Source organism: Osmerus eperlanus, chromosome 5, assembly GCF_963692335.1.
Source record: "Osmerus eperlanus chromosome 5, fOsmEpe2.1, whole genome shotgun sequence".
Taxonomy (NCBI): domain Eukaryota; kingdom Metazoa; phylum Chordata; class Actinopteri; order Osmeriformes; family Osmeridae; genus Osmerus; species Osmerus eperlanus.
Window position 1 is genome coordinate 3,315,311 of NC_085022.1, and position 13,868 is coordinate 3,329,178.

At 46.8% G+C, this 13,868-nt stretch overlaps 1 protein-coding gene across 2 annotated transcripts; it reads right to left on the bottom strand.

Moving 5' to 3' along the window:
• Nucleotides 1-15: 15 nt before the first annotated feature.
• On the bottom strand, nt 16-13,598 carry ric8b (RIC8 guanine nucleotide exchange factor B). 2 transcript variants are annotated; one of them, XM_062461113.1, is made up of 10 exons: nt 13,304-13,598; nt 12,750-12,797; nt 11,914-12,555; nt 11,537-11,631; nt 8,568-8,718; nt 8,354-8,452; nt 6,125-6,269; nt 5,785-5,929; nt 3,824-3,943; nt 16-2,030 (listed from the first exon to the last, which is right to left on the bottom strand). In XM_062461113.1, the coding sequence occupies exons 1-10, from the start codon at nt 13,385-13,387 to the stop codon at nt 1,922-1,924; spliced, it is 1,638 nt and encodes a 545-aa protein (XP_062317097.1). In that variant the 5' UTR covers nt 13,388-13,598; the 3' UTR covers nt 16-1,921. The 2 variants fall into 2 exon arrangements, with proteins under 2 accessions (XP_062317097.1, XP_062317098.1); XM_062461114.1 differs by having other exon boundaries at nt 8,354-8,449; nt 13,304-13,596.
• Between the last annotated feature and the right edge of the window lie 270 nt (nt 13,599-13,868).

Below are 13,868 nucleotides of genomic sequence, written 5' to 3' on the forward strand. Positions count from 1 at the left end.
CTGAAATAGAAATGCTAACATTAAGTAGCAGTTTTTATTAACATTGCAATAGAGAAGCTTCACTCCACATATAAAAACAATCGTTTCCTTAGCATCCTGGTTACACTGTCAGAGAGAAGGAAAAAAACTATACAAAAAGAATCTAAAAGATTGTTCTCCTTCAGTGTTGGGGACATTCACCATTTAGCTCAACATGCAGTTTGTGTGTCACTTGGCTAATCTGATTAACAATACAAAACATGTTGGGAGAATTTTCATGTTTTCTGTCAAAGTTCAGGTGAGCAGGAAAGTGGTGATTCATTAGATTGGGTCACCCTGCTTTTCAGTTTCTCAGTGTAGTGTGAATAGACATAATAGTGCAAATAAATAAAGGATTTCTCGCAAAAGTAGTCACTTAAACAACGTCCTTGGATGTTACTTGGCAAAAAAGGTAATTCTATTAACATGCCAGTTATAGAGAATATATGGGACACACAGGACCATTCCAATACTGCACCAACCACACCTTACAGCTTGATCATGAAGCCCTACTCATACAAAGAAATAAACATTTGAAAGAACTTTTATATCTATACATACTAGTAGACCACATATAGAAAATCAATTGAGTCTCAAAATAGAAAAAAGCACACAGATTTCAGAGCAACAATTTAAAGACTGTGCAGAATTGGCAGAGGAACGGTAGAAAAGTCTTTCTTCTTTTCGTCTCAAGAATTCATAATCCGGTAAGGCAGAAACCATCCCAATCCTGGTCAGCAACAAGCTTCGATCCGGCCCTGTCCGCACATCCAGGATCCGGCCCTGTCCGCACATCCAGGATCCGGCCCTGTCCGCACATCCAGGATCCGGCCCTGTCCGGATCCTGGATGTGCTTGCGTGATTGTGCCGGCCTGATGCTTGTGAATTTAAATAGGCTACAATGATAATCAACACTGAAGGTTGAATGATCCTAACAACTACTTGTGAGTTTCAGGGCTCTGGGACCTAACACTTATTCATTCAGCCCTATAAAAGCATTCACTACAATGGAGTGGTTTGGGTACACATAGCTGTTAGCTTCTTCCTATCCATACTAGCATATGTAATTGGATTATTTCAACATGACAGGGCACTCACTAGAAAAAAGACAACAAATAAACATTGAATGTGGAATGAGTGATTTCTTATTCTAACTGCAATTCTACTTTGGTCAAACTCCAGGCTATTATTTGTTCTGTGAGTCTATTTTAACAGAAGAAATTCCAGTCTGATAAAACGGCTACCTTCCATTGTGTCAAATGAGAGAGGTGTGATTGGAGAAGTACATCAAAACAAGGCAACATAGAAAAAGAAAAAAAAAGAATGGACTGATGGTAACAAAGCCTGCTTCTTGTATTTTAAATGGAGCCTTGAGATTGGTCCATCTGGTGCAGCCCTGGGCAGGACCAGGGCTCAGAGGTGTCTGAAACCCTCGGGTGTGTGTTGGGGGAAGGGGGAAGGGGGGGCACAGCCTGCTGGAAGTGGGGAGGGTCTAGTCGGAGTCAGAGTTGCAGCACAGGAAGTGGGGAGGGTCTAGTCGGAGTCAGAGTCGCAGCACAGGAAGTGGGGAGGGTCTAGTCGGAGTCAGAGTCGCAGCACAGGAAGTGGGGAGGGTCTAGTCGGAGTCAGAGTTGCAGCACAGGAAGTGGGGAGGGTCTAGTCGGAAGTCAGAGTCGCAGCACAGGAAGTGGGGAGGGTCTAGTCGGAGTCAGAGTCGCAGCACAGGAAGTGGGGAGGGTCTAGTCAGAGTCAGAGTTGCAGCACAGGAAGTGGGGAGGGTCTAGTCGGAAGTCAGAGTCGCAGCACAGGAAGTGGGGAGGGTCTAGTCGGAGTCAGAGTCGCAGCACAGGAAGTGGGGAGGGTCTAGTCAGAGTCAGAGTTGCAGCACAGGAAGTGGGGAGTGTTAGTCGGAGTCAGAGTTGCAGCTGTCCTCAGCTGGCGCTCTCAGGGCCTCCTCTAGGGGCGCTAACGTGCCGTCTCGTCTCACTCCCATGGGCCGGATCAGCTGCTGTCTGTATATTGGGAGAGAGAGACAGGGAGAGATGGGCAGACAGACAGACAGACAGACAGACAGACGGGGGAGACAAAGAGAAAATTGGTTGTCAAAAAATTGATGGCAAATCGCACACAGAACATGCCAAACAGGCACAAAAAAATGACCAGCCTGAGTACCCTTCCCCCTCTAAAGAAGCATGGTTGTTGTGTGGCGCATCTCTCTGTTCTCTTACATCCTGCCAGCGCTCAAGAACCCTTGGAGCAGTTTAATTACAGGATCAGTGCACCGTCTAATCTCCTCAAAGACACGGCTGGCCCCTCCATTCTAATCCAATTACATCTGCACCGAGTGTCGCTGGCTTCTTTTAACATGATTTATCAGAATTATCCAATGAAAGACTTCATGAAAAAAGGACCCATTTGAATTCATTTGGAGGAATTGAAGATGAATATGTAATTCTTGCATAGTTCCTACAGAAATCTGACAGGGTCAATCCAGGGGCAAATATGATTAAAAAATCTCTGGATGACGCCATATCGTTTGGCGTGGAGGAACAAACGTAGCTCTCCGGTGAAAAAGGAAATTTGAAGATCTTATCTGGTGTCACGTTTGCTTGGAGCAATGAATAACGTTTCACAACATCAAATATCTCAGACAACGGTGACACAGTCATGTTATGCACCATGTCCTGCTCTGCTGAATGACACTCTCCTGCCACCAGAACATAACACGGCCAGGTCGACACACACACATTCCAACCCAAACAACTGAGGCAGTCTTAGAAATGAGGTTCACCTCTGAGACATTTTCAATGGTGCAGGCAGAGGGGGAGCGTGTGTGCGTGTCCCCAGGAAACTAAACACCCCGATAACAGACTGTGCTCCTCACCACACCTCCAGGAGCACAGAGCCGTGCCTGGCAGGTGGATGCGTGTTCACAACACAGAACATGTGCTAATTGGAGGACCAGTTAACCATGGAGGGGAGTACATTCTTGTGGGCCTGTGAGATATCTCCTAAGCATCGTGCTGAGACAACACTACTCGTTCCCTTTCTCTCCCTTTCTCCCTCCCTCCCTCCCTCCTCTCCTTCACACCGACACAGAAGAAGAGCTGAACAGAATCAAAGAGAACAGAATAGGGGTAGAGAAGAAAGCCCCGGAGAGGAATCTGCCTCTGCTGAGCACACGCGTCTGTCTCATTACAACTCAACAATGACAGTGTCAGCTTTCTTGTTCCTGCAAACGCAGGCAGAGCCCCCCCCCCCCCACCGCCACCCCCTCCTCAGGGGGGGTGTGTGTGTGTGGGGGGGACAATGTTTGGCTCCTGTGATGAATGAGTAGAGAGGTGGATAAAGGCTCAGGGACGCATATATATGTTATTAAAGAGCTGAATGCAGCACACGGGGGAGATAAAGGAGACAGAGTTGGCGACCCCGCTGCGCTCGCCAATTAGGCCGTAATTAGTGGCGTGCCGGTAATGACGCCGGCGGCTCCATTGACTGGGGCTGAATGTGGCGGTGGTGGAAGGCCGGCCCTAATTGAGGTGTGAGAAGCAGGGGCGGGGGAGATTCTTCCTTTAATGAACTGGTTGGCAGGGAGCGCGCTCAGTTCGACCCCTCCGAGAGGTGTCTGACGAGCGCTGGCTTCGCCGGGAGAGGAAAGGTCAGTCTGAACACGGTCGGCCTCCGCCGGGTCCGACACACAATCACGCACACACCTGGATTCACAGCTGTGTGTACAAATAAAGGTCAACCAAGTGTCTCTGATGACATGGGGTCATTAACGACAGGCTGGAGGCCGGGTGATCACCTGGACAACTTGTCGAACATGTTGACAAGTTTCTGGGCCTCATACTCCTTCTGCTCTTCGGTCATCTCCTCGATGGGGTTGGGGCCCGGTTCCTCCACGTGGCCTGTGATGGGGTTAATGCTGAGGGAGAGAAAAGCAGAGGGGGGTTTCATTAAAACATAAAACAATCATTAAAATGTCACGTGAGCGATGATAGATCTAGTATTATTTTAAAAAGTATATATACAGTTAGGTCCATAAATATTTGGACATTGACACAATTTTCATCATTTTGGCTCTGTATACCACCACAATGGATTTGAAATGAAACAATCAAGATGTGCTTTAAGTGCAGACTTTCAGCTTTAATTTCAGGGTATTTACATCCAAATCAGGTGAACAGTGTAGGAATTACAACACATTTTATATGTGGCCCCCCCCCTTTTTAAGGGACCAAAAATAATTGGACAAACTAACATAATCATAAATCTAATTGTCACTTTTAATACTTGGTTGCAAATCCTTTGCAGTCAATGACAGCCTGAAGTCTGGAACCCATAGACATCACCAGACGCTGGGTTTCGTCCCTGGTGATGCTCTGCCAGGCCTCTACTGCAACTGTCTTCAGTTCCTGCTTGTTCTTGGGGCATTTTCCCTTCAGTTTTGTCTTTAGCAAGTGAAATGCATGCTCAATTGGATTTAGGTCAGGTGATTGACTTGGCCATTGCAGAACATTCCACTTCTTTGCCTTAAAAAACTCTTTGGTTGCTTTTGCAGTATGCTTCGGGTCATTGTCCATCTGCACTGTGAAGCGCCGTCCTATGAGTTCTGAAGCATTTGACTGAATCTGAGCAGATAATATTGCCAGAAACACTTCAGAATTCATCCTACTGCTTTTGTCAGCAGTCACATCATCGATAAATACAAGGGAACCAGTTCCATTGGCAGCCATACATGCCCACGCCATAACACTACCTCCACCATGCTTCACTGATGAGGTGGTATGCTTTGGATCATGAGCAGTTCCTTCCCTTCTCCATACTCTTCTCTTCCCATCATTCTGGTACAAGTTGATCTTGGTCTCATCTGTCCATAGGATGTTGTTCCAGAACTGTACAGGCTCTTTTAGATGTTTTTTGGCAAACTCTAATCTGGTCTTCCTGTTTTTGAGACTCACCAATGGTTTACATCTTGTCGTGAACCCTCTGTATTTACTCTGGTGAAGTCTTCTCTTAATTTTTGACTTTGACACAGATACGCCTACCTCCTGGAGAGTGTTCTTGATCTGGCCAACTGTTGTGAAGGGGTTTTTCTTCACCAGGGAAAGAATTCTTCTGTCATCCACCACAGTTGTTTTCCGTGGTCTTCCGGGTCTTTTGGTGTTGCTGAGCTCACCAGTGCGTTCTTTCTTTTTAAGAATGTACCAAACAGTTGATTTGGCCACACCTAATGTTTTTGCTATCTCTCTGATAGGTTTGTTTTGATTTTTCAGCCTAACGATGGCTTGCTTCACTGATGGTGACAGCTCTTTGGACTTCATATTGAGAGTTGACAGCAACAGATTCCAAACACAAATACCATACTTGAAATGAACTCTAGACCTTTTATCTGCTCCTTGTCAATGAAATAACGAACTCCCATGAGGGAATAACATACACCTGGCCATGGAACAGCTGAGCAGCCAATTGTCCAATTATTTTTGGTCCCTTAAAAAGGGGGGGGCCACATATCAAATGTATTGTAATTCCTACACCGTTCACCTGATTTGGATGTAAATACCCTGAAATTAAAGCTGAAAGTCTGCACTTAAAGCACATCTTGATTGTTTCATTTCAAATCCATTGTGGTGGTATACAGAGCCAAAATGATGAAAAATGTGTCAATGTCCAAATATTTATGGACCTAACTGTATATATATATATATATATATATATATATATAAATAATCAACTGGACACTACAGGTAGATTGCAGCCACTCACAAGGGCCTGGCAGATCTGTATTCTTCTGTGTCCGAGTCTTCGTCGTCAGAATACTGCGTCTCTCCCCTTCCTCCGGCCAGCAGGCCCCTGGCCACCAGCAGCCCAGCGGCGTTCCCGTAGCCTGTGTACTTCAACAGGCTGTCCACTGCAGGGAGCACACACACACACAAAACAAACTTACCCCCAGTACTGTCACCAACCTACCATTACCATTGCATATTTGTTTGTTTTTGTTGCATTTGTATTTATGGATCTGAGTTACGAGTAGTTCTGGGTTATGTGTGCGTCTTCCGGAAGCTTCCCCAGGCCGTACGATGGCGTCAGCGATGCGGTCACTCACCGCTCTCTTTGCAGAGGACAAAGAGGAACTCGGCGGCGCTCTGCTTCACGCCCATGTCCACGTGGGTCATGAGCCGCACCAGCTTGTTCCTGATGGTCGTGCCGATCTCAGGGCGGATGTTCACGTCCTTCAGAGGGGGGAGAACCTAAGGGGAACCCAGACAGGGGTTTCAGTGGGGGGAGAGCCTAAGGGGAACCCAGACAGGGGCTTCAGTGGAGCTCACAACATCCTCTGAACCTCAGTTGAAGCTCACCTCAGTCTACAGTCAATTGCTTGTTTGTGTGAACTTGCATGGCGAATAAAGCTCATTCTGATTCTAATTCCAAGTGCAGGTGCATGCCTGTGTCTCATATATGTAAATATGTGTGTTGTTCTAGGTAAACCTTTCTTTTGTTTTGCAAGATTGTGGAATCTTAGTTGGTTAGCTTCATCATTTATGTGATTCAATGCCATTACACATACTTACATACCATGGCAATAACCATAGATTGCTTTGTTCAATTAAAACTATTTAAACTAGAAGAAAAAAAGTTTGCAAAAAAAAGAAAGAACCGCTGAACCAAACGAAGCAGATCGAGTGGACTCCTTCCCTCTCTTTGACAGTTATGCTGACGAAACATGATTTCTTCTACCGATGTACAAACAAGATATATTTCAGTAAAGCCAGACATTCAACAGAGACTACTCTACTGGTGGTGACGGAGGACCTGTCTGCAGCCTGGACACTGTCCACCACCAGATTCTCACGGCGAAAATGAGCATCGCTGGAACATCTCTCTCCTGGTCCAGGTCTTGGAGGACCTTCCAGGGCCCCTCTCTGCAGAATTCCCACTGGTATCTGTTCCCATCACTTGGCTTGGTCATCGAATCCCATGGCTTCTCTTACCACTGCTGCTGTCTACACTCAGCCGTGTCTCCCCTCGCGGTCCCCAAGTAAACTAAATCATCTGTGCTTGTCCAGCTGACATCTCATGGATGTCCTCCCACCAACTGAAACTGAATCAGGACGAGACAGAGCTACTCTTCATCTCTGCCAGATCCTCTCCGGCATGAGAGCTCTCTGGCAGCCTCTCGCTCTTCAAAGAAACCTTGGAGTCATGACTTAATGACAACCAGGTTTCACGAAACACATTACTCGCACGACGTGTTCTGCCCATGTTCTCTACGCAACAGTAAGATCATTCACCAGGACTACTCCACCCAGCTGTTTCTCTACGCCACAGCACTCTCCTGTCTCGATGACTGTAATTCCCTTTCTTGAGGTCCTACCGGGATGAGCCATACACCCTCTGCAGATCATCCAAAATACGCCTGCCCGTCTAATCTTTAAGCCCCCTACGTATTCACTCGCAACTCCCCTGCTGAGATCGCACCACTGGCTGCCGCACGGATCAGGCACAAAACCCTGACCCCTGACCTATGGCCCCGCATTCCTCCAGGGCATCATCCAACTGTACACAGCCACTCAGGCGCTTCGCTCAGCAACATCCGAGTCACCTAGCCACCCCAGTGCAAAGGGTCCTCTTCCCATCATGCACTGCTTCTCCTTCCATGCTCGACTAGTAGTGGAAGCCCCTCCCCGTTCCTCTACGCACCTCTCTGTCCCTACGGTCCTGGCGGAATGGTCTCGAGACGCTCCACTTCAAGTTCATCTTGACCAACTACCCTTTTGCTTGGGCTAAGGGCGCTGAAAGCAGCACTGAGGGTGGGTGATGTCTGGTAATGGTATGACATTGTTTACACTTTGTAACTGAGATGTTGTTGTTGCACTGCTGTTAAGACAGTATTACATCTGATTACCGTGCCTGGTATCTAAGAGGTGGTTTCCTTGAGCTGTAGCTAATAAATACAGACTGTTACTTCGCTCTGTTTGAATAAATACAGACCGTTACTTGAAACATAGCTGGTGTATGGTACATGTATGAGAGTGTGACCATATGTGTAGCATGTCTTGAGCAGCGTCAAACTTGACATTTCTCTATTGAAAGTGTTTGGACGGACAATAATGGGGCTAACTGGCTAACGGCAAAAATTAGGAAAATACCATTCCTAGGTGTATCCCTATTGGAACTTAAAACCGGAATGTTATAATACAGGTGTGCATATACATATTAAAGTACAATGCTGTGACGTATCTGTTGTATTCCGTCTCCATTTCTGTGAAACTCCAAACAAGCGTCGAGAGCTAGGTGGACGATAATGACCCCCTTCCGCTACACGGATGTTCACCTGGGTCTTGATGTATCTGCGGATCTCCCGGTGGTGGCGGGAGCCCTCGGTCAGCAGGCTGAGCACCGGCGTCAGCCCCTCTCTGTAGTTGGCACCCTGCTTGGAATGAGACACACATGAGGCAGGTGACAGCCAGCGCTCTGGAGAACACCAGCATGATGGCTCCTCCCACCCGACACCATGGCCACCAGCCTCCAGGCCAGGCGGCCGTTACCTTGTCGATTCTCTTCTCCATGAAGTCCAGCAGCACCTGGACGGCGTCCATGTTCCTGCCACCGTACTCCTCCTGGCCGCCCTGCACCGGCACGTCCATCAGCACCTCCAGGCAGCTCACCGGCAGGTTGCTCAGCAGGTTGATGGCGTGACTGCGGGAACGACACTGTGTCAACACTCAACACATCAACACTGTGAATTATACATGCTGTCACTACTATTTTCAATACTATCATGATGGCCATTAACAGTCAATATCATCAACACCATCGCAACCATCATCAATACTATCATAATAGTCAGCAGAGTCCACATATTAACACTTTAAACAGAAGTTGAACAGTAGTCATTGTTGGCATGGGGAAATCTATCATATAGGTCCTACAGTTAGGTCCATAAATATTTGGACATTGACACAATTTTCATCATTTTGGCTCTGTATACCACCACAATGGATTTGAAATGAAACAATCAAGATGTGCTTTAAGTGCAGACTTTCAGCTTTAATTTCAGGGTATTTACATCCAAATCAGGTGAACGGTGTAGGAATTACAACACATTTTATATGTGGCCCCCCCCTTTTTAAGAGACCAAAAATAATTGGACAAACTAACATAATCATAAATCTAATTGTCACTTTTAATACTTGGTTGCAAATCCTTTGCAGTCAATGACAGCCTGAAGTCTGGAACCCATAGACATCACCAGACGCTGGGTTTCGTCCCTGGTGATGCTCTGCCAGGCCTCTACTGCAACTGTCTTCAGTTCCTGCTTGTTCTTGGGGCATTTTCCCTTCAGTTTTGTCTTTAGCAAGTGAAATGCATGCTCAATTGGATTTAGGTCAGGTGATTGACTTGGCCATTGCAGAACATTCCACTTCTTTGCCTTAAAAAACTCTTTGGTTGCTTTCGCAGTTCTTGGGGCATTTTCCCTTCAGTTTTGTCTTTAGCAAGTGAAATGCATGCTCAATTGGATTTAGGTCAGGTGATTGACTTGGCCATTGCAGAACATTCCACTTCTTTGCCTTAAAAAACTCTTTGGTTGCTTTCGCAGTATGCTTCGGGTCATTGTCCATCTGCACTGTGAAGCGCCGTCCTATGAGTTCTGAAGCATTTGGCTGAATCTGAGCAGATAATATTGCCAGAAACACTTCAGAATTCATCCTACTGCTTTTGTCAGCAGTCACATCATCGATAAATACAAGGGAACCAGTTCCATTGGCAGCCATACATGCCCACACCATAACACTACCTCCACCATGCTTCACTGATGAGGTGGTATGCTTTGGATCATGAGCAGTTCCTTCCCTTCTCCATACTCTTCTCTTCTCTTCCCATCATTCAGGTACAAGTTGATCTTGGTCTCATCTGTCCATAGGATGTTGTTCCAGAACTGTACAGGCTCTTTTAGATGTTTTTTGGCAAACTCTAATCTGGTCTTCCTGTTTTTGAGACTCACCAATGGTTTACATCTTGTGGTGAACCCTCTGTATTTACTCTGGTGAAGTCTTCTCTTAATTTTTGACTTTGACACAGATACGCCTACCTCCTGGAGAGTGTTCTTGATCTGGCCAACTGTTGTGAAGGGGTTTTTCTTCACCAGGGAAAGAATTCTTCTGTCATCCACCACAGTTGTTTTCCGTGGTCTTCCGGGTCTTTTGGTGTTGCTGAGCTCACCAGTGCGTTCTTTCTTTTTAAGAATGTACCAAACAGTTGATTTGGCCACACCTAATGTTTTTGCTATCTCTCTGATAGGTTTGTTTTGATTTTTCAGCCTAACGATGGCTTGCTTCACTGATGGTGACAGCTCTTTGGACTTCATATTGAGAGTTGACAGCAACAGATTCCAAACACAAATACCATACTTGAAATGAACTCTAGACCTTTTATCTGCTCCTTGTCAATGAAATAACGAACTCCCATGAGGGAATAACATACACCTGGCCATGGAACAGCTGAGCAGCCAATTGTCCAATTACTTTTGGTCCCTTAAAAAGGGGGGGGCCACATATAAAATGTATTGTAATTCCTACACCGTTCACCTGATTTGGATGTAAATACCCTGAAATTAAAGCTGAAAGTCTGCACTTAAAGCACATCTTGATTGTTTCATTTCAAATCCATTGTGGTGGTATACAGAGCCAAAATGATGAAAATTGTGTCAATGTCCAAATATTTATGGACCTAACTGTATAATATAACCAGAAATTTTTATTGCACAATAGTTATAATAAAGTTAATTACTTGTGTATATTTCTGTTTGTATACAGGTGTTATACTGGAGCCTAAATGTTTGATTGGTTCAGGGCTGTCCATCTGCTCAGTGGCCCTCTGGCCGAGCCTTGTGACCACGAGAGCTGCAGCCGCACAGGCTACATCATCGATCACTCGAACATGACACCATCTCAACCCCCATGCTCCAGACAGACATTCCTCACGTAACCTCCCTCTCCTCAAGCACAACGTTCTTATCATGGGCGACATATTGGAAAACCAGTATCAAGATTTATAACACACGCGTGAGTGAATAAATGATTGATCAAGAAAGCGTCTGATACACACAGATATATAAATATCAACAGTTTTGATCCACATGTAGGGAGTCAGGTGGCTGAGCGGTTAGGGAAGCGGGCTAGTAATCTGAAGGTTGCCAGTTTGATTCCCGGCCGTGCAAAATGACGTTGTGTCCTTGGGCAAGGCACTTCACCCTACTTGCCTCGGGGAGAATGTCCCTGTACTTACTGTAAGTCGCTCTGGATAAGAGCGTCTGCTAAATGACTAAATGTTCATATATTAGTTCATGCCTATGAACCAGGAGGACAGGGATGGGGTGAATCCTAGAAGGCCTGTGCTAACCAGCTGCTGTACTAAGCAGCTGCGATCAGGTGTTCCTACCTGTGCTGTACTAAGCAGCTGCGATCAGGTGTTCCTACCTGTGCTGTACTAAGCAGCTGCGATCAGGTGTTCCTACCTGTGCGCTTCCTCCGTTTTCTCCTCCGTCTGCGTCCGCAGCATCAGGAGGTGGCGCATGATGGCGGTGATAAGGCGTAGCTGGGGCTCACTGTCCTATCAGGATGGAGAATGCGCAACGGTAGGATCAGTAAAGAAGCAGGTCATTGGGCGAAAGCTAAAGCAGAGAAGGGGCTCGCAGGTCTACTCTGTGGGGCAAACAGGGTTTAAAGGGTACCAACACTTTTGGATGTGAGCTAGGGGATTTGAAGCCTCATAAACCACCACAAGTATTAGCATCAAGTGTCCTGCAGAACAGGGTTAAAGCGAAGAACAGCAGGATGGTAGCTCTCCAACTACAAGGTTGAGCAACCCTTAGAGGGTAGCAGAGTAGCTGACCTGGTCTCCGGTGTCAGAAAGCGTGAGGTTGAACAGGGCCTTCAGGGCCTCCATGGCCCTCTCGTTGTCCTCAGCGGGGATGGCCTGGGCCTGGCTGTCAGGAGGAGCAGCCTCGTAGGGCCCCACCCAGCGCACTTCCAGGGTACGCTGCAGAACCTCCGTGAGGAGCCGGACGGCATGCAGATCCCGGCACAGCCCCCCACGGACGTCAGGCCTCAGGGCCGAGAGCAGGAAGAGCAGGCGCAGGGAGAAGAGGCCCACCTCGTGGCGTCCGGCGCGGGCGGTCTGCAGGCGGGAGCACAGGCCCTGGGCGAGCTGCACCTCGGCACCCACCTGTTGAGCCGCGGCGCTGTTGAACACCACGTTACAGAGGCACTTCAGCGCCTCCACCACCACACGCTCCTCCTCCTCAGTCTGCGGTTCACCCTGAGGGAAGGCGCACCCATCACCATCTCCCCCTTCCTCCCCTTCGCCTCCCCTTAGTTGGGCCAGTCGGGCTAGGACCAGCATGCCCTCCCGCGTGGCCACAGGTCCCAGGGCACGCTTGTCCCGGGACAGGATGCGCAGGGTCTCCAGGCACGTACTTTGGCACAGAGGCCTTACCGGCCTCCCCAGGACCCTCAACAAGCCCTGGCACAGCTCCTGTCAGATAAGGAGAGAGAGACAAGGGGAGAGAGAGTGGGAGAGGACATGTGGAGGGAAAGGTGGGGAGAATGCAGAGGAATGTTAGGATCCGAAAGAGGAAAAGTGTATATATAACTTATTTGGACATATTCAACTTTTGTTCAAAAAACGAAATGTTATCAATCGGAAATATCAAAGTATTGTACTCTTACACTTCGCAGGTCCACCTCGTTCTGGTCAAAAGTGAAAGTGTGACTATTCTGCAAAAGAGAACATAAGAGGGATTGGTAGCAACCTACATAAGAGTGATTGGTAGCAACCTGGACATCTTCCTGACAACACGAATAAAGCTAGCTGACTTAGCCATCAAGTTAGCTTAGCTTGCTTGCCACTCCTTCTGGCACTGATTTCACTACGAACGTATATCAATAGCAACCGACCCCAATAACGTACAAATAAACATATTTTCTATGAAACACAGCAAGCTGTGTAGATAATGCAATTGACTTGGACTAACTGCACTATCAGTCGTGCTGACAGCTAGCAATCACGCTAGCTTAACCGCTAACTAGCATAACAGCTAACCTGCAATCATAGGCTGGCTATCAGTCAGATAGCATTCCTACCTAGCTACTAGTAGCTGCCAAATTAGCTATAAATATACACAGAAATTGCATTCTTAAGACATTATGTTGTGAATTTAAACTGTCTAAGAAAAAAGGAAAAGACACGTCCACAAGTTGACATGTCAAGCATTTTCACTTACTTCTCGATTATATTGGAGCAAAAGCATTTCAATGTTCTCGTCATTTTCAGTGTCAAGCTGCGTTAAAATAGTATTCAAATCCATTTTAAAATAATAACAGCTGAATATCTAATTAAGGCAGAGGTAGGTAGCTAGCTACACTAACGACAGTTCGGTGTGGGTTCAACGCTCAATTTCCTATCTAGTAGTACTACTAATATGTGCTACGACAGGCTGCGCATGCTGGATACACCTTCCTTCCTTCCTTCCTGCTGTCCTTCTGCCTTACTCAAACTTTAGCAAAGGCTACCTTTCTTTTTCCATATGCCCCCCCCCGCCCCCCCCCCCCGCCCCCCCCCCCCCCCCCCTAATGACTAATAGTGACTGATATTATATAGACCTATGAATAGTTTTATTGACACATCGCATTTGGGGTCCAAATCTATGAAATAATTGGTAATAATTCCAGTTTAATCATCTGTCCTGATTTTAGCTCACATTAAAGGGCTGGTGTGTGAGGGTTTATCAGTAACCTGCTTATTGTGCACAATGACATGCATAATGACATGCATACTGACAGGACTGT

What these genes read in the sequence shown, in the direction of transcription:
- ric8b (XM_062461113.1), bottom strand. Translation starts at nt 13,387, where the DNA reads ATGGATTTGAATACTATTTTAACGCAGCTTGACACTGAAAATGACGAG. An exon ending in TTTCTGACACCGGAGACCAG is followed by an intron (nt 11,632 to 11,913) that starts GTCAGCTACTCT and finishes CCATCCTGATAG; the next exon opens with GACAGTGAGCCCCAGCTACG. An exon ending in TACAGATCTGCCAGGCCCTT is followed by an intron (nt 3,944 to 5,784) that starts GTGAGTGGCTGC and finishes TCTCTCCCTCAG; the next exon opens with CATTAACCCCATCACAGGCC.